The following is a 24,675-nucleotide window of genomic DNA, read 5'->3' as shown; positions in this document are numbered from 1 at the left end:
TGACGTCCATGGTCTGAAGTTTTCAAATCTTCTTATACTATACGGAAGCAGCTATCAATCGCATTTTACAGTGACTAAATACTTCAACTATATATCTAATACTTTTGACAAGTTATCGCATGAAAGTTTTCTCAGGAAAATTAATTTGTATAGTATTATTGGGCAAATATTTAATATAATCAAATCCTTCTTAGCTAAAAAAAAAGACCTGGAGCATTTTTAATAGTCATGCATCCAAACAGCATCACATTAATTCAGGTGTGCTCTAGGGGTTAATACTTGGACCGATGATATTTGTGATCTTTATAAACGACCTCTCTGATGCAATTGCATCTGAGATGGGTATATTTGCTGATGACATCATACCTTATTCTTGACATGCGAGCATATTCAACACTTATATATCGAAGGCATTGGCTGAATTCCTGGAAAATAACCCACAGTCTGCAGTAGCATGGCGCCAAAAATGGATGGTTACATTCAGTACTACGAAGACAAAGCTCTTTTCTTTTAATGATATGAAACCTATCCAAACACTGATTGCTGAAGGCGCTAACACCTTTCCCCAGAGTTAAACATTCAAGCTACTTAATCACACATTAACACTGAACATAATTTACAATGAATGCATAGAAGATACTGCTAAATCTGCTGCAAAGGAGGTGAAGCTCCCTACCACATTAGAAAATTTCTCACACCTGCCAGTATCTTATATCTACAAAGCTGCCATTCACCAATGCATGGAATATTGTAGCCATATCTTGGGCTGGTGCACCAACCACTAGTCTCTCCATCTTGGACAGTCTCAAACAGGTTTAACATTGTCTACACAGCTCTGGACTCTGTCACATCACTGCAGTGTAAATCCCTGTGTTTGCTTTACACATATTTTCATGGGATGTGTTCTGATGATCTTACTGCAATTGCACCTTCTAATGTAAATTTTTCAAACCGACCCAACTAATAGCAAAATCCCCCCCTTTTTCTGCAAAGGTTCTAAAATACTTAAAAACATTCTATTCAAATAGTCTTTCTTCTGACTGCGTGCCTTTGAAATTCCCTATTTGCTCCCTGTTCCCTAACTCTACCAACATGCAGAAATTTAAATATAATGCATCTTGCTGCACAACTCCTCACTTAAGATACTCCCTATAAATCTGGCCCCTAATCACAGTAAACCTTTATGTTTCAGTGTAATATGTCTTCTTTGGGGTGAAATAAAGTTGGGTAGATTTTTTTTTAAGTTTTAAAATGAAAGAATATGAAAAGAATTATCAAACACACTAATAATTTCACAGATCTGCAAACTACTTAACCGTGATTGGGTTTCCTGGAATAATAACTGTAATGTTTGAATGACATGAAGCTTTTTCTAATCCTAGGAAAACATTGCTAATCATGCTGCAAAATGCTTTACTGAACTTTAATTTTCATAAATAAAGAATGCTAAATTATACGTTTCTGAAGTTTTTCAAATGTTTTCTTTTTTCAAATTTTAACTTTTTTTATATTGTATCAACTTGCATGTTTTTATCTTCTTTTTTTAAGGCTCACAATCATCTTGGCAAATTGGTAAACAGTTTGGATACGTTCGAATCCAGCAGCAAATCTCTTTACTATAGCATTGCACGATTGATATCACGTGTGGTATGTATTATTATTTTTACTCACACATTCCTACTCTGAAATATGAAATGAACATTTATAATGTTTCAGAAAACTTTTGCTATCTTCATTTTATTTTTTAACTATCTGATCTGTGTTATTATTATTTCCATTTCTTTCTTTATATTTTATTTTACTATGGAATAACCTTCTTTTTTGCATTATTTTTATTGCTGTTCTCATCTTTAGTGTTAATCTCACAATTGTTTTGGTCAATAAAACCTCTGAACTTCTTCAAGTGTATCTTGTCAATCTCTCGAAAGCTGTACAGAATTTTGAACAGATCCCCCCTTTTTTTTTTAAATTCATTAGTGGAGCATGGTTTCATTTCATCAGCCATGACTGAGTAGACATCTAAAGTAATCTGTGACTATAATCTTAGTATAAGCCACACCGAGGATTGGACCTTCAACCTCCAAGATAATGTTACTTAGAACTGAATTATACTTAGTACTTTATCCGTTATGCCACAAGTCCTTGTGTGAAGAAGTTCAGAGGTTACATCTGACGAAACATTTTAGATGAGAACAGTAGTTTGAATAATCCAAATTATACAAATTATCAATTTTCAGTTAAAAAAATAAGAAATAAAACTTTCTTGCTGAAATCAATGCATAAATATTAGCTATGCACAAATTATTCATTTGACGGTGGCAACAGATCGGATGTGTTTAGAAACCATTCTGGAAATAAAAGTAAACTGATATTTCAAACTTGAGCATTACTGAATGACAAAAATACTATTTCAAACTTAAGCTTGACTGAATGGCAAAAAATACTATTTCAAGCTTGAACATTACTAAATGATAAATACTATTTCAAACTTGAGCATTACTAAATGATAAATACTATTTCAAACTTGAGCATTACTAAATGATAAATACTATTTCAAACTTGAGCATTACTAAATGATAAAACGCTATTTCAAACTTGAGCATTACTAAATGATAAAACGCTATTTCAAAGTTGAGCCTTACTAAATGACAAAAAATACTGTTTGCAACTTAAGCATAACTGAATGACAAAATAGCTATTACATATTACAAACTTAAGTATTACTGTATAAAAAGCTATTTACCACTTGTACATTAATGGCTGATGAAAGTGGACTAACATATTATAAACTTAATGATGATAAAGAAATAAAAATGCCATTTCACCTGAACCGAGACAAATCTAAAGATTAAGAACCTTAATTAGATATGTTGCATGTTCTCAAGTCCGTCAGCCATAAATGTCATTCAAATTAACCTATTTCCTTTTCTGGTTCTTTTATTTTTATGTACATGCTTTTTATTATAATATTGATATTATTATTATTATTATTATTATTATTATTATTATTATTATTATAATGAGTCCCCACTTACCAAGTTAATAAGAGTTAACGAGATCGTCATCTGGATGAAGAACAATAATACGAGAGGCTTGAAAATGATGATTAGAATAGACAAAATTTTATTACTTAAGAGCATGGCTTAATAAGTATTTGTTGACATTGTTGTAGTTTGCAGAAAGCAGTTCTATGGTAAGGTGCTTCAAAGACAGGAAGTTCTTGGAAAGAAATTCTGTTTTGTTTAGCTCTTAGTATTCAAAGGAAGAAAAATTCTTTGCTTTGGTCGAAAGAAGATGAGTTCTTTTGCCGTGAACGTTTTCCAGGAAGAAATCAGATTGGAGCGCAGTTGAGCCCATTCCATCTTTTGAACTGTTGTCCTCATCTTTGTGTGCAGAATTTTTTTCAGATATTATACTCTCCATCCTTCTTCAGGTGATAATCCGTAATCCTATGGGAATCTTGTACTGAACCTCTCATTTAATCTACTTGGATAAATGACTTTTATTTGCCTTCTGTATAAGTAATCTGGATTAAATACAGAGTTACTGGTTATGATGATGAAGAAGGATGTACCGTACAATCGCTGAAACATGAACAAAATAAAGACAACAGTCAGAAACTTTGAAATATTCCCTTTGTAAAACGTTTAGAAAAAAAAATCTTCTTTGGCTACAACAATTGTCAATAAGTTTCCTTCCCCTCTCTCTAATACTAAACAGAACTTCCATGAGTAAAGTTTTTTTTTCCTATAACTACTCGTCTTTAAAACAATACTGCAGGGCTGCTCCTCATTTAACCTCAACACAGTCATTTTCAAATCCAATGTAAACAAATTTCTGTAGAGCCTTACTCTTAAATGATCAAATACTGCCCAAATTCAACATCATTACCAATAATCAGTGTTATCGCTCTACTTGACATATTTATTAAGTTTTATCCTTAAGTGGCCTTTGGGCCTTGATAATTGATAGCTAATTAATAAAAAAAGAGAGCAAATATTAAAAGAATTATTTTAAAAATAAACAGAAAAAAAACCCCAGTCTTATTCTTTTCTATTTACTCATTACGTTATAGACTTTCATTAAATCTTATGTGATAAAATATTTTTATTTTTGTAATTATTATTTTTTTTTTTGTAAGGGATGCATTTATAAAAATTATACCTTCGTGTTTGTGTAAACATCTTTTTCATTTGTCTATTGTTTCGAACGGCAAAGATTGTGCATTATTTTTGGCTCTTACAAAAGATTGGCTTGCCATGGTCTATAATACTGTTGGCGAGGCGCACAACAGTGTCTTACTAATAAAGAAGATTGCAATAAGGTGGTGATTCCTTACTTGCGGAGTTCTGAATATCTAAGTTGCTCTACCTTTAAGCCAGATTATTTTCGAAGGATGCCAATTTCTGAGAGAAAAAAAATTGTTTTTCACTTTAAATAAAGCACTCGTTTTGATTTCTCGTGAAAATAAAATGTACCAGCTGACCTGTAAACGCTGCTCTAAGAAAGGCAAATTGGCAAGAAAGGAAAAAACATGTTGGCTGGAACCTTGCAATAAAAATAAAGAAATAATAGTCTGGCAATTATCTAGATAATCTTACAGAGTATTTTAGCATTAAAAAACTGATTGTATTCTTGATAGACTATTAACTATTAGCATCGATTCAAGTCAAAAATTACTTCTGGCAATTGAAAATCATTTGGGCAGCATCGTTTTTGTTAATATTTAATTGAAGACTGAAAATGGTTATATTAAAAAAGTGTGTGCACTCTTGCAATCACAGTAGAATGAAAACGATCATTAATATTAAATAGGCAAATTTTGAAGGTTGATATTCCAATAACAGTATGATCTTGGAATCTTGCCAATTAAGCCTATGGTACACAAATCGCCGTCATCACAAGTATACTATTAATATTAATTTTAACAATATCCATTAAAATAATCTTTTATTTTGTAAATATTATTTTGACAGCAAATATTTATTCATTATTTTATGCATAAATTTTTTTTTTTTTTGCCCATTTGTTTGGTTTTGTTTTATGGCATATTAACACTTTTCGGATTTAGTTTTGTTTTATGGCATATTAACGCTTTTCGGATTTAGTTTTGTTTTATGACATATTAACGCTTTTCGGATTTAGTTTTGTTTTATAACATATTAACACTTTTCGGATTTAGTTTTGTTTTATGACATATTAACGCTTTTCGGATTTGGTTTTGTTTTATGACATATTAATGCTTTTCAGATTTAGTTTTGTTTTATGACATATTAACGCTTTTCGGATTTGGTTTTGTTTTATGACATATTAACACTTTTCGGATTTAGTTTTGTTTTATGACATATTAACGCTTTTCGAGTTTAGTTTTGTTTTATGACATATTAACGCTTTTCGGATTTAGTTTTGTTTTATGACATATTAATGCTTTTCGGATTTGGTTTTGTTTTATGACATATTAACACTGTTTGATTTTATGACATATTAACACTGTTTGATTTTTCAGCGTATTGAGCACTTTTGGGTTATTTAATTTCGGAACAAATGTTTATGCTTCAAGTTCTTTATATCTTCAAATATTTATTCATGATGTTTGGTTTGTAGAGGAAAATTGTTGTTTTTGTTTCTAGAATGATTGAGTTTTACAAAGGGAAAGGAAAAAACAATAACATCTATGTTTGGTGCATTTTAAATCAAGAAGCCAGTATCTTTAGACAACCTGATCTGTTGACATCAGGTGTTTTTGCTCATAATTCCATAATTTTACTATGCACACAGTTCAGATCATTATTTGAGAGAAGAATCTTCTCAGATTTCCAATAATCTTTGCTTCTTTCAATAATAGTTTTAAATCATGTTTCTGAATTTTTTAGATGAGAATTATGTGAATAGTTGTAAATAATTTTGTGTTCTTGCAACAGCCGTTTTAATATTGATTTCTCATTGATAATGATTGTTGGCTTTTTCTGGAATTTGAATGCAAGTATGCCTCCTCTTTCAGTATTCTCTGTGCTCCTCCAGTGGAGATCTGCATCGTGCTTGTCTTTCTCCTCAGTCTTTCCATCTCCTTGATCCTTCACAGCTATTTTGTGTAGTATCATCTGAGTTTGGTGTCACCATTTTTTGTGTGGTGAGGGTTTCAGATTCTGGGATTTTATTATTTTACTTACAAATTTCATTATAATGAGAAAAATCTTTATTTAGCAAATGGTCAAATTATAAAATGATAATTGTCATTATAAGAAATCTTTATTTAGCAAATGGTCAAATTATAAAATGATAATTGTCATTATAAGAAATCTTTATTTAGCAAATGGTCAAATTATAAAATGATAATTGTCATTATAAGAAATCTTTATTTAGCAAATGGTCAAATTATAAAATGATAATTGTCATTATAAGAAATCTTTATTTAGCAAATGGTCAAATTATAAAATGATAATTGTCATTATAAGAAATCTTTATTTAGCAAATGGTCCAATTATAAAATGATAATTGTCATTATAAGAAATCTTTATTTAGCAAATGGTCAAATTATAAAATGATAATTGTCATTATAAGAAATCTTTATTTAGCAAATGGTCAAATTATAAAATGATAATTGTCATTATAAGAAATCTTTATTTAGCAAATGGTCAAATTATAAAATGATAATTGTCATCATAAGAAATCTTTATTTAGCAAATGGTCAAATTATAAAATGATAACTGTCATTATAAGAAATCTTTATTTAGCAAATGGTCAAATTATAAAATGATAATTGTCATTATAAGAAATCTTTATTTAGCAAATGGTCAAATTATAAAATGATAATTGTCATTATAAGAAATCTTTATTTAGCAAATGGTCAAATTATAAAATGATAATTGTCATTATAAGAAATCTTTATTTAGCAAATGGTCAAATTATAAAATGATAATTGTCATTATAAGAAATCTTTATTTAGCAAATGGTCCAATTATAAAATGATAATTGTCATTATAAGAAATCTTTATTTAGCAAATGGTCAAGTTATAAAATGATAATTGTCATTATAAGAAATCTTTATTTAGCAAATGGTCAAATTATAAAATGATAATTGTCATTATAAGAAATCTTTATTTAGCAAATGGTCCAATTATAAAATGATAATTGTCATTATAAGAAATCTTTATTTAGCAAATGGTCAAATTATAAAATGATAATTGTCATTATAAGAAATCTTTATTTAGCAAATGGTCAAATTATAAAATGATAATTGTCATCATAAGAAATCTTTATTTAGCAAATGGTCAAATTATAAAATGATAATTGTCATTATAAGAAATCTTTATTTAGCAAATGGTCAAATTTTAAAATGATAATTGTCATTATAAGAAATCTTTATTTAGCAAATGGTCAAATTATAAAATGATAATTGTCATTATAAGAAATCTTTATTTAGCAAATGGTCAAATTATGAAATTGTAAAATTGAATTAAAACCGTTTTTATTCATCGATAAGTAACAAAAAAAACTGTGATTTTCTGATGCTTCAAGCATACATGGAGAGAAATTAATTTACATTTTCTGTTAATGTTTTGTTTACTTATTAAAATTTATATTTTCAAGTCTTTCAATAAAAATATTGAAGAAACAAAGCAACTTTCCAAAAGAGGCTTAAAATCTAGAAGTACAAAGTTAACTTGTTCAACTAGAAAAAAACGGCTCAATTATCAGTTTAATTGCTATATCGTGAATTCTACTTTATTTTAAACCCACTTGAAAAGATGCACTTAAAAGACAAGTGAATATGTGAATGAAAAATAAAAAAAACAACCACAAAAACGAGAGAGTGGGTTCATTCTTGAGAGGAGTCTAATGATGGGAATCTTATTTCAGACAAACAGGTTGACCAACAGAACCTTCTATAGAAACACGTGGATGCAACTAAAATAAAATGCATCAATTTAATCTGCAGGAAAACTGACAAAAATATGCTTTGAAATTTATGCATTGCACAGAAGGTCACATCTAATAAAACAAACATTCAAATTCTGAAATATCCAAAAAGTCATTTTATGCTTTTGAATTTGCAAAGAGTCGTGGTGTAATGCTTAAAAGATTTAGTAAAATTCAGTTGTAAATTACACTCCTCTGGAGATTGAAGATTCCATCTTAAACGTGGGTGATACTCAAAATACAATTGCAAATTACTAAAGATTTCTATCCGGCTATGGCTGACGTAACAAGAACATACCACCTCCATGGATTAAATAAAGGGTTCTATTTGAAATTTCATACAGTTTCCTGAGTTTGACACTATACACTTGAAGAAGGTCAGCGATTACATAAAAAATAACACTCAAGATAAGAACAATAGTTTAAATAATCTAAATGTGAAGCCACGTTTCTGAATTTTTGAGATGAGGATTGGTTATTCTTATTATTTGGATTCTTTGGATTACTGTTCTCATCTTGAGTGTCAGTTTTGCAATGTTGATGTAATCTCAGACTTTCTTATGGTGTATCTTGTTGAACTCTGGAATGTTTCTATTGAACGTGGGAATCTGGATGGGATTTTGAATGGAACCCTTTATTTACTTTACTGGAGTAGCATGCTTTCGTTCCATAAACCATGACTAGATAAAGGTCCTAAGTAATTCGCAGTTGCAATTTTTGGTCGCCCACACTGAGAATTGAACCTTCAACCTTCAGGAGAAGGTCACTTTTACAATTGATTTTTCAAGTACTCTAACCATTTTTCAAGTACTCTCTTCATTGGTTGAATAAATAAGGGGTTCCATTTGAAATTCTGTCCAGATTCCCAAGGTCAACAGAAACATTACCAGGTTCGACAAGATACACCTGAAGAAAGTCAGAGGTTACATCTATGACACTGTTGGTGTCATGAATGCATGCAGCGAGGTGCATATTGCAGTGAGAGGGGGTGTTTGACCGGACGGGATAGAGGAAGAGAGGGCAGAAAAGGTGGTATTGATGTCTGATTGGGACAAAACAGAAATGTCTATGGGATTTTGTCAGAAAAAAAAAACAAATAATAATTGTTTTTATCTCATTGTGGTTATATATCTGTTAACAGGAAAGGTTGTTTTTAAAACTCTTTTGAGAGGTATGAAGAGATCCAGAGATCCTTAGCTGATTAAGGCTGACAACTTAGAATGGGGGTCAAGGGTAAGGGTCGCCGCCAAGCATTGTTCGATCTGGAATGACTAATCACTCCTAATTTGATAATAAGTAAAAACCTCAGTACAAATTAATAGGATAAAAGGGAGAGAGAGAGGTGCTGAGTAGACAAGACGAAGGGTAAGCTCTAAGAGGAAGAAAGAAAGGGTGTTTGTAACCACTCTCTGAAGGAGAGGTGGGGAAAAAGGGGTTGGATTTTTAGAAAAAGGAATTCTAAAAAGAGAAGAGTCATTGCCAGCAAACTGAATGGCTGGGCTGGTCAAGCGCTTCTGATTTGGAAGCCCTCAGGGCCTGATATTATGATGTTAACTAGCCTGTGTTAATGGGAAATCTGTGACTTTACTGGTTTGGTCTTACATCGTTTCACTGCTATAGTCAGTCACCTCAATTTACACAGTAGCTGTTATGAAGTAATCAAATTAATAAATAGTTTGTTATTGTTATAAACCGGAGTTCTGTTTGTTTGTGTTGAGGACTCTTCATTTGGCAGCAAGCCGCAAGGACCAGCGGGGTGATTGATGTACCCGGAGACTACCTACACAGGGTAGGAGATGATTCGATCGAGAGGCAAAGCGCCCCACCATGAGAACACTGTGGGTGAAGATGATCAACAGGCCAACTTGTGACGAGACAATGTACGATCGAGAGAACACCTGTCATATCGGGTGGAATCCGACGAGGTTAAGGACACCCGGTATGGTTGGTGCACGTTATACATCGACTGAAAATGACACTCAACATGAGAACAGTCGTTTGAAGAATTTAAATAATCCGAATAATATGAAGCCGTTTTATATTCTGTTTTCTGATTCTATTCTTTTGCAGTGTGGCCGCAATGAACTGATTCTACAGATGACCCACACACTGGCTCAGCGTGCAATTGATGAAGATTGCTGTGAAGCTGATTACATGAGGGAGCTGGGGTATCAGTTGGTACTCAGTGGCAAAATCAAGGAAGCACTAGAATGTTACAAGCACACGATCAAACTTGATGAGACCAACCTTCCTGCTGTTACAGGTACGGTTCAAAAAGGTTCTAAGGTAGCGCATTTTGTTTGCTTGTGCAGAATTGATTTTTCAACTAAATTCTTACAGGTAAGTGGGGGGGGGTGAATAAAATTCAAAGGAACGTAAAAGACAGAAAATGCTGTTGAAATTTATTTTAAAGCACAATTGTTTTGGTGATAGATAAGAAGGTATTTATGCACTTATGTTACCATGCTGAAATAATAACATTATCTTGAAAGCCATTCTTAACATAAAGAGAGGAAGGTGTTTTATAATTAAAATGTGTATTTTCACCTAACAATTTAATAAAAAAGATATTGTAAAACTTGAATGTTACTTAAAAATACTATTTAAAAAATATAACATGCTACATAAGCACCAATAGAAATCTGCCCAAATAAAGATGAGGTTATTTTTCTATGGAGTTGCTGTTCAATTGTACAAGTATGACTCTTTTTTTCAGTGTTGCTATTTGTGTCTGTACATGCCACAAACACTTGTAAATTAGATGGCAGAATGTGAAGTCGCTTTGTTTCTATATTATCCAAAATGATAATGTTTATATTAAAGTAAAGAAACGTAGCATTTTTAGTTCTGCAAAAATAATGTCTGTAACAGGTGTGCTACAAACAGCAGCATCAGTAACTGCAGAAACATTGCAGCGGCAACGAGCCACTAATATGATTTTGAATCTATGCTCAAATTTCTAAGCTCAGGACTGATTGGTACAAGCATTTAATTTCCTTTCAATCTTACTCAGTCAGAGACCATGTGAGTATCTAATATATAAAGTTATACTGTGAGGTTTTAAAAGTTCAATCTAAATATTATTAGAGCTGAAATATGAAAGTTTGAATTGGTCTCTGACTAGAAAATTTTTGCTACAAGCAATGGATTCAGCGATGGTAGAAACACAATGGACCAAAAATACACTAGTTGTATGAAAGTCTGTAGTAGCAACTTTACTCCTTCCAAAAAACTTGTGAAGGGCATCTCCAACAATGTGTATCACGTTTTTTTAGCTGTTTCATCTGTCATTTCTCTTTGGCAAAAAAAAAAACGCAGAGAAATTTCCCTTCTAAGTATATTTGTTCCCTTAGAAAGGTTTTTGCATCGTCATGCATTCCCCAAATCTGTCTCATGCTGATTATACCGATGTTAATTTTCATTTACTAATTCTATACTATGTCGTTTGATGTTACACCGCTTATCTAATATCATGTGACCTAAATTTTCCAAGAAAGAAGCTGGAAATTTGGGACCCCTTTCATACACTAACACCCATTTTTGCTAATATTATGGATAGTATCAAATAGAATAAAAATGGTGGAAAAAGACAGTAATCTAAAGGTATAATAATGAAGTTGTATATTCTTTGATCTTTACTTTCAAGCCAATGTATCAAATATATATTGTTTGATATTAAGTTTCCACCTAATTTATCAAAAGTATCTTGCTTGATATTAACTTGCCAACTAATTTTCCTGTTTTTACTCTAGTTTCACTCAATTTTTTTTCTTCTAACAATTGTGGACACTATATCTTTGTTCATTATTCAGTCTTTGTTTTTTCTTTTTCCAATCGGCATTTCCAGTTCTTGATTGAATTATTAAAGACATTTATTCTTTTGTAGATGTCCGCCCCACCATTTAATTCCACAAGGGAAAACAACATTCATTCTATCAAATCAAAAACTTTAATCTTACTGATCAGTCGATCATATTGAAACACTTTTATGATGCATAATCAAAGCATCCACATATAAATATTGATGTTAATAGTTATTTGTCTCTCTCTCTCTCTCTCTCTCTCTCTCTATATATATATATATATATATATATATATATATATATATATATATATATATATATATATATTTATCTCCTTGATATCTAACCTTAAACTATATCCGATGGTGAGTCCCCAGCTTGCGGGCTCTGGGGAGTGTGGAACCACCCTTTAATTGCCATTGCTCCCAGGTCCACTCTGACCCGGAGTGGTAGTACCTGTTAGGGTCCCAACTATGGGTTAAATAGAAACTGACTTGCAAAAAACAAATATATTCTATTAAAAAAATTTTCTTCAAAATCACTGGATTCGGCATTAAATAACCTGAAAAGGGTTGATATGCCGTAAAACATAAACAACCAACCAACCTTGATATCTATGTTCTGAATATAAAAATAAACGAATTTGTCTTTATTGGCATCAAGTAATAGTATCTTTTTACTGTTGTTGTGCAAAAAGGTTTTGTGTAGAATCTCGATATATTTTGATTGCTTGTCATCATGTGCCTTTTTTCATCTGCACATCAATGTTTGAGGTGATGGGAGGAAGTGTGAATAAAGAGCAAATGCTAAAAGAAATGGCAAGAGGAAGGGAATGATGTAAATAAAAAAAAGGAAATCAAAGAGTGATGAGTTTTTAATTTGCAAACAGTTTTCCTAATAATTTGGAAAAGGTTTTGCTAGCTATTTAGAAAAATGCAAAAAGGTTTTTTGCTAGTTATTTGGAAATTGCAAAAAGGTTTTGTGAGATATTATGAAATTGCTAAAAGGTTTCTTAGATGTTATGAAATTGCAAAACGGTTTTGCTAGCTTTTTGCAAATTGTAAAATTGTAAATAAGTTTTCCTAGCTATTTGGAAATTGCAAAAAAAAAAAAAAAAAAATTGCTAGTTATTTGGAAATTGCAAAAAAGGTTTTGCTAGTCATTTGGAATTTGCAAAAAGATTTTACGAGATATTACAAAATTGTCAAAAGGTTTTGTGAGATATAAAATTGCCAAAAGGTTTTGTGAGATATTATGATATTGCCAAAAGGTTTTGCAAGATATTGCGAAATTGCCAAAAGGTTTTGCAAGATATTATGAAATTGCAAAAAGGTTTTGTTAGTTATTACAAAATCACAAACGGATTTTGCGAAATATTACAAAATTGCAAAACTGTTTTGCTAGATATTTTAAACTTGTTGCTTGCTCAATGCTAGATTTGAGATTGTATCTATCTTCGTATTAGCCCTGAGACTGTAGCTGGTTTCATGTTGAAATTAATGGTGTGTAGTAAAATACCTGTTATTTAGTGTTGATTCCAGAGGGGCACTGTATACTACATATTATCAATTTTTTGTTTTAATTTTAAATTCTGGCTTTTATGACAAATATTGTGGGATATTCAAGAAGATTTACTTTAGGCACAAATGCATCGGATTGTTTGGCATGTGCATGATTGTTTTACTCTAATCCTGCATGTTGTCATTTTTCTCTTTTTTTTTTTAAAGATTGTTGGAGTGTTAATTTTTGAATTGCATTAAAAGATAATTCTATGCATTTAGAAAAGAATATGTTATTGACCATTTTCTTACTAATATTTTATTAAACTTACACAAATGATAAAAGAATGTAGAAGAATTAAAACAAATATCTAGGATTACTAGAAAAGTTTATGATAAGAGTTTTTCTGGAAGAAAATGATAATAATATCTTATAATCCTTAGCACATATTAGTGTGTGTTGCTAAATATGTAAAAAGAGAAAGTCTTTCCTTTTACATTTTGTATGTACTAGAAATCTTGTGTAATGTTTTCCCACCAAGACCGATATATGTTGAGTGCGATAATTCACATTAATTGTAATAGAAAGATTTGTTGACAAGAAAGTGTGCATCAAAATATGTTGTCGCCAAGCGTTGCATTCCTCTTGTATAGATTCCTCTGTGGAATTGTTCTGTTTTTATTTTGTTCTCCAGTTACATTTCAGTATTTACACAATAAATTCACATGACAGTATCTTATATTTATGTCCTTCGTGTATTTTTCTTAGTGCATATATGTCACAAACATGTTGTTTTGATGGATGTACTATGGCATCGGCGTAGGTGGGAGACAGGTGCTTACATAAAAGTGGTCTGACTTACAGAGAAAATCAGGTTCCGACATGTTGTTAACTTATATCTATGCTAACTAGAAAACTCCATCTCTCTCTCTCTCTCTCTCTCTCTCTCTCTATATATATATATATATATATATATATATTGAGTTGGGGAATGAGTTTGTAGAGTTTTTATCAAAATCTTTTATCTATTTCGGCAAATCCCATTGAATGAAGATGATTAAGAATCGTTTGTGATCGCAATTCACTTTTTTTTTCTTTTTTTTTTTACTAATTCACAACTTGTTTGATGACTGTCCTCCTTCAAAATTACTTTGAGATGCTCTTCATCAAGTTCAGAAGGTGTTCCACTGCGAGGCGTGTCATCGATGTCAAGTTCCAAGGTTTTATTCAATCTTACCATTCAGTTCTTTCAGCATATCAAAATTTCTTTACATTTTACAGACTTGTTTCGTTAAGCAGAAACAATCATTATTCATATGTCAATGTTAAATTTTTTTTGGCATATATTCATTTAAAATAATCCAAAAATTTACTTAGAATGAAATAGGCATGACCATACACTGTTGGAAAAAATTCTATAGAAGAATTAACATTGCATAGTTATTTAGGTAGCAATCTTTGTTTTAAGAGTAAAGCCATTCAAATCTAAGTTTACATCTGGGTTAAATAATGTTTCCAAATGATTTTAATCTATACAAGAATTTAATTTTATTCTATTTCAACTAATAGTTATTGTCTACAGTATAGTAACTGGGAGTATATTTACCATGAGTTTAGTTAAGTTATGGATACCAAACTAACTCTTTACTTTTTTAAAACCATATCTCATACTTCATGGATGGCCATCTTGGTTACATTGATGACGAGATTAATTCTTCTGCATGAACTTCTGCATGTCAGTACAGTTGAGGAAGCAGGAACCCGGAAGGGAATTCAAGAATCTAGCAGTTCTGGGGAAGAAACTATTAGAGTAGAAGGATTTCTTACATTTAGGGATCTCTACTATGTAGGGGTGGGACTTTACTGCTTGTCAAGTGGAACGGGCTATTTATAACGAGGGGATTCATTTATGCTTAGTGGTTATATTTAACAGGCATTGAACTTCTAAAAAGGTGAAATATAATTGAAAAAGTGTATTTTCCCCAAAACACACACACATATATATATATATATATATATATATATATATATATGGGCTCCTTCAGTCTTTGGCAGGCTTTTTGTTGCAGGAGGTACACAATCTCCAACCACATCTTTTCTGAGTCAAAATTGTTAAATACCAGTGGCAAGTGAAGTGTCTATACAGGACAACTGGAAACAAATGCTGAGATAAGCAGAGAGCACATACAGTGTCTAGAATTCCCAAATGGTCACCCATCTGGTACTAACCAGGCTCAATGTTGCTTAACTTATTGATCTGACGAGAACCAGTGTATTATGCCATATGGTCATGCCTAAGTAAAATTTCTGATGAGTATATGCAAAAAAAAATTCAATATTGACATATTGAAGTTAAGCAACGTTGAGCGTAGTTAGTACTAGATGGGTGACCATTTGGAAATTCTAGGCACTTTATGTGCTCCCCGCTTATCTTGGCATTTGTTTCCAGTCGTCCTGTGTAGACACTTCCCTTGCCACTGGTATTTAACAATGTTGACTCAGGAAAGGTGTGGTTGGAGATTGCACAGCTGCTGCCACAAAAATTTCACATGCAGGCACCTCTTTGGGTGTATTCATAGTCTGTCAAAGACTGAAGGAGCCCCCATATATCTCTATCTATATAAATAAAATGAACTCATTTTTTCTCGTCTGATTTTGACCTTAATAGGATTAAAAATCAAGATATTTCATGCAAATATAATATGCACAAACGGCAGAACAATATCTGAGGTGTGTTATAGGCTTATTATTTCTCAAATTCCTCGATAATCTTAGATTTCTATACTTTTTCTGCTGAGAAGTCACGGCCAAAATCGGTTAAGATCAATGGAAGTGGTAAAATATTTTCTCTCTAATAAATTCCTCCTCCCCCTGCCACCACTTAACACCATTTGGGGATCGTTCACAAGGAACAGTTGAGAAGAGAACACCGGTTTGGCTTCGTAGTTCTTTCATGTGAAGTTATTTAAAATCACTAAACTAAGCTGCAGTGCTCTGTGGCGTAGTGGTTAGCGTGCTGAACAATTCACATTATATTTTCACGTTCGCGCCGACCTACCGTAGTCGTTTTTTTTTCTTTTTTTTTTTTTTCCTAAACAACTGGAATGGACTTTTCTTGGTGGTCGAACTGTTAACGTTGCAGATGTTTTTTTTTGTTGTTTTTTTTCACACTTTATTTTCCTACTTTTACTCATGACTCCGGGTTTGATCCTTCCTACTTACCTACCATAACATTTTTTAAAACTCCCCCCCCCCGTCCCAGAAAAAAACACTCGGGCAAGGCTAGTATATATATATATATATATATATATATATATATATATATATATATACTTAAAAAAAAAATTTTTTTAGTTTGTTTTTGAAATATCGTTACTTTCAATGTATACCGTTTTCGTTTAACAGGTCTAGATTGTTATTTTAAAAACCAGTCACCGTTAATTTTGAGTTAAGCGCACTGTATCTATTTAATAGGTGCAGAGCATATATAGTGTAAAATTTTGTTGAAAATTCAAAGACTCCCGCTTTCTTTTTTATAACCTTCGTTTATTTCATCAATGAAACAGCTGTAATGGAAAAAATCCAGGAAATAAACGAAGGTTATAAAAAAGAAACGTGAGTCTTTGAATTTTCATCAAAATTTTACACTATGTATAATGTATATATATATATATATATATATATATATATATATATATATATATATGGAAATGTATAAAAAGGAATACAAAAAGTATAAAAGCTTATAACTTTTCTTTATTCGTTTTCAATTGGTGACGTGCAGGAATACAAAATAATATTATGAAAAAAAATTAAAAAACATTTTTTACAGGTACATAATTTTCGACCGATCCTTCAGTCTTCATCGGTGTAGTGAAAGTATATATATATATATATATATATATATATATATATATATATATAGTAAGTTTCAAAAATATATGGAACGATTTAGCTACATAAAATTTTCTGCATTACATCCTCATCAGTCTGTTGCATTGAATTGATGTTACCGCATGTCTATATATTCATGTGGTGCTGGTGACTTGATTAGCTAGGACCAATAAGAATGTATAGTGTTTGTCTCCCCTGATTTATATATCTCTTATGTGTGCAAGTTGTTTTCTTATTTGTATGACTTCTAGAGATAAGTAATACATTTTTTCAGGCCATAAGTCATTTTATGCTATTTTATTTCTATATATTCGTAAGTGTTCTAATTATGAAAACCATCTAATACTCAGATTAATAATTTTTCTGAATTATTTGAACTTTTATTTTATCGGAGTAAATTCTAATATTTAACATTGGAAAACTTTTCTTTGCCTATATATAAGAAAGAAAAAAAACATACCGTCTAACTTTTTTTTAACATTATTGTTTTGTCTTATTTGGTGGATAAAGAAGGTTTCTAAATTTTGTTTAGTTTTATTTTGCATTTATAATTATTGAACCATTCAATTATATATTCGTATTGTATTGATTAATAAATATTGTGCTGATGAAAAGATTCATATAATCATTAATCTGCTGTGGATGATACAAAAATTGAAATTTCTGAAACATGTATTCAATGTTGTTGGTGGATTTTTGAACATTATCATTACAAATAATCAATGTTATAAATTTGTAATGATGATTGCAACATCTTGTCAGACGAGTGCCACTCCCTCGGACACTTAAAGTCCATGAGCCCAAAAATGACTTCCATTGCCACAGGACCATTTTAATAAACAAATGCCTGAGGGAGTATCTATACACAGATGATGTTACAGAGTCTTAGCTTTGTACGACAGCTAAGTCTCTCTCTCGGTTCAAAATGCAACAAACAAGAGCAAGATAGCCAGCAACAAGTTAAACTGCAGACCAGCTTAATGCGAGTACTGGTTTCCTGCTTTATGTTTTTTTAAATCAGAGATTTGCTTCTCCTAGAAATATTGCCTTCACCACGGCTTACTCGAGCCCTCTCCACCCCAACACACACACACACACACATACATACACACAAACACACACGGTGCTAATTGGTCGTTGACCCCGAAAAAGGGTTCATTCACCCTTTGGAAGGTCTTGTTTTTAATCCTTCAGGGAGACTAAACATCCTCCTCACCAAACAAATCTGGTGGGGGAACCAGTTTAGGCATCGGTGACCCGACCATGAGGCAGGTAGTACTGAGTTACATGGTACCAGTAGCATATGACATGACCTGGCATACATAAATTTGTAATACATACATACATACACACACTATATATATATATATATATATATATATATATATATATATATGTGCCAGGTTTTATGGCGTTGTTTTCTAGGTACATAACTGTAAGGATTGCATAGTCATAGTAGATTGTGTATGACTTATTTCCATAGTGATATGAGACAAGGAGAAAGAAGCAACCTTAGTAGAAGTTAGTGTTCCTAATGATGTTAGGTTAAACAGAACTAAGAGAGAAAAGATAATGAAATACCAAGGTCATGTATAACATGAAAAGAAACTGGAATCTTAGGAAGATCTCTATCATTCCAATGATTAGAAGAGCAACTGGACTCAAAAACTAGTTTCAAAATCTACCCGGCAAATATACTCGATGAACCAAGTGCAAGAGAGATTCAAACAATTGATTTGAATGGGCGTAATCTTAAATGATCTCTTGGTTGGAATATCTGAGTTAACTGGTAAATGTTTGGTATTTAGTAGGATGCCCCATCCCCATCTTAAACAAACTGAGAAGAAAATAAAAGAAAAAGAAACAATAAATCTTTATCTCAAAGCCAGTTTTTTTTTTATTTTATGACATTTTCACCCCAAACAAGGCACATTGCCACTTTGATGTAGGGGGTTACTATCAGGGACATAATCTACAGGGGTACTATGTGGGAAGTTGGCCAGCAAGATGTCGGTTCACATTACACTTGAACTTCTGCATATCAGTACAGTTGGGGAAGCAGGGACCCAGAAGGGAATTCCAAAGTCTATCGGTTCTGGGGAAGAAACTACTGGAGTAGAAGGCTCTCTTACATCTAGGGATCTCTACTATGAAGAGGTGGGATTTAGCTGCTTGTCAGGTTTGGTGGGAGTATTTACGTCGAAGGGGTACAAGTGCTTGCAGTTTGTCAGAGCATTCACCATTAAAGTACTTGTAGAACAGGCAGAGGGATGCAACATTTCGTTGATGGGATAGAGGCTGAAGCTTAGATGACAGTTCAGGACCTATCAGGTTGGCGACTCTCTTTTGTACCTTGTCTAGGAGCGAGAGACTAGTAGCAGATGCACCACCCCAAATACTCCATACATGGGAAAATGGTGGCCTTATAGAGTTATTGTTCCTTTCCATTTCTCAAAACATTTTTGTTGAATTGATGAAGTTTGCCACTATATCTGTTGAATTCAGTTTTAACGATGTAATGTAAAGGCAAATAGATGGGATATTCAGAGGTTCAGTCCTGAAAACAACAATGATAAATATTTTTGTGGATCTCTATGACAATTATTATCTTGACTCATAAAACCATTAGTTTCTCTTTTGATATGTGAATGACACTTTTTTGCGTCTTTAATGATCAAACGGAGGCAAATAATTTCTTTTCCTAACTCAATTGTCTGCATTTCAGCTTAAAATATACCTATGAAAAAGAGCATGATTCCAGTTTAGTTTTTCCTTAAATGAAAACCCCATAGAGTTGAAATCAATCTACAGTAAATCTACGTATATGAGACTGTATACATGTTTAGATTTATTTTGCTCTAGCAAATGAAAGTATAACTTATGCACATATGATCTGTTCACAATGAAAATTGGATGAAGAAATAAGACAGTAAGTGAAAACTCTGCTGAGAAAATCAGTTCAACAGTTGAAAATATCCATTTTGCTTCTCATGTACACATCACAGTGTATCCTCTTGAAAAGACGTTTTACCCCTTACTACAATAATAATAATAATAACAACGACTAGTTGGACCTGTGGAAATTCCACAGGGGACTCCTTCATATGTAATATATTGATGTTGGTATTCTGTAGATGTTCAGCGTAAATGGAGACACCCTGATATTATTGTAGCTCTTTTGTTAAAACTGCAAAAGTATTTATCTAAGCTAACAGGGACGCCCAGTGTAGCCCAGTCTTAAAGTACACTTAAATATGATATTTTAATTCTTACAGATTTCGTATATATGATTATAAAGTTAATGTTCTATCAATTCTTAATATATTATAAAGTTGTGATTTCAAAAATACATCCATATGACTTGGGTGCATCAGCTTGAACCAAAATTAAAGCTTATGAAATATATAACTTGAGTTCCTTCAGCTATAATCGAAACTGAAACCAAAACTTATGAAGATTCTTGGTAAAATTATTTATTACAAGAAATGGAAGTCCATAACAACTAAGCGACAGTCACTCGGTCGTAAGCGTGACACACAAAATAAATAACACATATGCTATCCTATTAATATGTAGATAATAATGTGATTTAAATGTGGTTGCTGTACCATCTACATGAGTAGGACGACGTTGAGATTGGACAGTAAAATCTAACAACACATAACTAATAAAATTAGGAATTGGACCTACCAACCAACAGATTGTTTAAATAATACATACGGTTCTTTTATATTGGACCATTTGCTTAAAAAAAAAAAAGAAGAGACTGAGCATGTGCAACAAATTGACTCGTTTTTCATTCTGCGTCATGCTCACTACTATACCATTAAAAGATCTGAGAGATTATTTGTATGAAACGCACCTTCCTTTATAAACAGAGGAAGGGTATCTTGTGTTTAGACGTGATTAGTTGCTAAGATAATCCCCCATTTTATAATTATTATAACGTTATCTTTAGTTTAAATACATTTTGTATTCTTTTTTTTCATTAAAAAACAAATTCCTTGATACAGCTCTTATTGAGTTACAGTGAAACTGGTTTGCTGACCTTTTTTGTATTGCTTTTTACTTTTAATCATGAATAATACTAAAATAAGTTTTCCCTTCATAATTGCGAGGTGTGTGTGTATATATATATATATATATATATATATATATATATATATTTGAGCTTGTTATTTTTCAAAGGTAGGGTAACCAGTGAAATATAACAAGGTTTATAAAAGAGTGCTCAATACAAAAGTAGAGCAAGTTACATTTTAAATTTGTCTTTACATAAGCAGTAATTTGTTGCTACACAGTCATGAGCATGTTTCGGTCTACTAGTGAAACGGAATTCTAAGAATTTTTTTTTAGACTTCTGCTTTCGAAAATAAGGGTTGTTGCCTGAAGAGGTCTCTATTTAGTAAATACTAGTAGATCGAAACATGCTCATGACTGTGTAGCAACAAACTACTGCTTATGTAAAGACAAATTTAAAATGTGTGTGTGTGTGTGTGTATATATATATATATATATATATATATATATATATATATATATATATATATGCTAACTGTATGTACCTGACGTTGCCCGGGAATATTTTTACCCTCGTTCCTCTTTAGGCTATGTTATGATGGCATGTAAGACGTCATCTGCTATAACGTCAGGTATGACATCATGATGATTGTAACGTCTTGTCAGACGAGTGCCACTCCCTCAGTCACTGAAAGTCCATGAGCCCGAAAATAACGTTTTTTTTTTTTTTTATTAGTCCTGCCAGTGAATTCACACACTCAAGCAGACATGACATTGAAGATGGTCCTTGGCACACACATACACATAAACATACACACATGCACACATCCATACATCCATAATACATATAACACATACATACAAACATATACATACACACATATACATATATATGCATACACATATATACTATCATATACAAATACATACACACATATACATACATATTCACACACATGTATGCACATATACATACATACACATAAAGTTGCCTACATATATGTACACATACATATATATTCACCTATATGCATACATATATATGCATATATACATATACATACACACAAATATATATACGTATATACATACAAACACACATAAACATGTATATACAATAAATAAATAAATAAAAATATATACACACATACATATATACATACATACACTAGTACATATATTAACATACATACATACATACATACATACACACATGCATATATAGAATGATGGCAGATCAATTATTACATGCTTCCAGCATTTCAGGGCTACACACGTGACACTTTTTCCATCGCCAAGGACAATTTTTATAGACAAATGCCTGAGGAAGTATCTATACAAAGATGATGTTACAGAGTTTTAGCGTTGTACGACAGCTAAGTCTCTCTCTCAGTTCAAAATGTCGAGATCCAGCAACAAGCATGAGCAAGATAGCCAGCAACAAATCAAACTGCAGACCAGCTTAATGCGGCTAATGGTCTCCCGCTTTATGTATTTTTGCTTCACCCAGAGGGGTTACCGTAACAGGGCTTTTGGGAGTCCTCTCCACCCATACACATATCGAAATAAAGATATACACGTACACATACAAGCATGCATACAAACAGATGCACTCAAACATACATACGCAAGAACAAATACACATGACAACATGCACATATACTCATACATTCATAAATACATGCATGTACATACATATGCACACACACGTACACATACATGTACATGTAGAATATATATGAAGGAGCATTCATGATGACGATGATGATGGTTGTTACGAGTAGGTGAATTCAACATGAATAAAAGAGTAAAACAATCCCAAATACACAGAAGATAGAATAGAGAGACGTTCGCCTCGCCGGTTGTACAGTTTTTAAAATGAAAACGCGTTCATAACAGCACAAATCCTCAACGTTCATGACGACGACGACGATGATTGTTGTTACGAATAGGTGAATTCAACATGAATAAAAGAGTAAAACAATCCCAAATACACAGAAGATAGAATAGAGAGACGTTCATATATGATATATACCCTATGATATTGTAAACAAACAAACAGATAGAAGGATTTATTATAATGCAACAGATTCTGATTATTTTGTTTAAAGTGTTGTTTTTTTTTTCATATATGATCCTTTCAATTGTATTGTATTTTTTTTTTAATTGTAAACAAGACAAATATATGATTTAATATAGTGGAAGAAATTATATGAAGAAGAAATATAAGAAATATTGCCTTAAAAAATCATAATCTATTAACTCATTACTGTACTTGAATCTCTCATACTATAGAAACTATTGAGCTTTAATCCACTTTCTGTATGACTTTAAGGAATGTCTATAGATATTTTAATTTTATGCAAGTAGAAAATATTTAAATAAACATTTACATAATAAATTAATTATATATCTATCTCCGTTGATCAACTTAATTAGTATCTAACCATTCTACAATCTGCTATAGATCTTTCTGTGTTTAATATCTTGATCCTTCTGTCTTTGTTGTGCATTTATCACCCCCCCCCTGTGATGAGTCCACCTCTTGTTTACCATTTCCTTTGTTTTTTTATCCTTTTCTAGGAACTATTGAATGTCAACTGATACAGAATAAACTGGATGATGCAGCACAACAGCTTGAATTTCTTAATGAGATCCAGATGAGTATCGGCAAGACCTCAGTAAGTTCAAATACTTGACATCTTGCTTCATTCTAATCCTTCCTTCTATAATAATAATCATTGTCTATTTGTGTATTTATTTATAACTCCATAATTTTCTGCTGACAGTCGCTTCATCAAAGAAAACTTGTCTGTCTTCTTACCATTTGCTAATCAATACTTGTAGGAAGAAGATATGTAAGTTAATTATTTTTTATCCACTTGAACAAAACTGTAGATGAATAGTAGCAGTGTTTTGTGATTATTTGGTATAAAGTAACACACAACTGTTAAAATAAAGCTAATTTTGATGCATTATCATATTTGATTAAACATCCATTTTACACACTGCCATGTTTTAAACAGCCTTTAGAAAATTATTTTCAAACTAATCTATCTCTGACTAGATCTTTGTTTTCATAGGAGAAACAATCGGTCTAAGCACCACTTTCTGACATGACGTTTCCTTACTTAAAATTTTCTCATCTGCTGATTATTCAAACTTCAAATCCTTCCCGTATCACATGATTAAACTAACCAATCAGTTTATAGGGTTTTAATCATACTTTATGAGCAATGGCAGTATAAAATGAATGGCTCTCTCCTTGTGGAAGTCTCTTGTTTTGATAGTCTCTCAGACTGACTTTCACTTCAGATCTAAAATGGAAGACATATATCCAATTTCTTGCTAAGATTCTTGGAAGCATGTTTAGATTATTTTACTACCCCAGAAAGTTATTTTTTTTCTTTTAATTAGTTATTGGTAAAAACAAATGAATTTGGTGCTTATTCAGATTGGCACTTATGGTGGCAATAAAAATTAAACAAAACCCAGAAAAGATGTATGTTGTACGTACCAGTCATGGGACGAAGATGAA

At 31.8% G+C, this 24,675-nt stretch overlaps 1 protein-coding gene across 1 annotated transcript in view; it reads left to right on the top strand.

The window, feature by feature from the left end:
• Positions 1-24,675, top strand: part of LOC145246709 (tetratricopeptide repeat protein 21B-like) — a 1,013,541-nt gene that overhangs the window by 310,934 nt on the left and 677,932 nt on the right. Inside the window, exons 9-11 of the mRNA XM_080108443.1 lie at positions 1,549-1,647; positions 9,991-10,183; positions 23,721-23,818. Of these exons, the coding sequence (XP_079964569.1) occupies positions 1,549-1,647; positions 9,991-10,183; positions 23,721-23,818 (390 nt within the window). The remainder of the gene's footprint in view (positions 1-1,548; positions 1,648-9,990; positions 10,184-23,720; positions 23,819-24,675) is intronic.

This window comes from Euprymna scolopes, chromosome 24 (genome assembly GCF_053919585.1).
Source record: "Euprymna scolopes isolate OS-2025 chromosome 24, ASM5391958v1, whole genome shotgun sequence".
In the NCBI taxonomy this organism is placed as follows: Eukaryota; Metazoa; Mollusca; class Cephalopoda; order Sepiida; family Sepiolidae; genus Euprymna; species Euprymna scolopes.
This window is presented reverse-complemented; position numbering and strand designations above follow the sequence as displayed.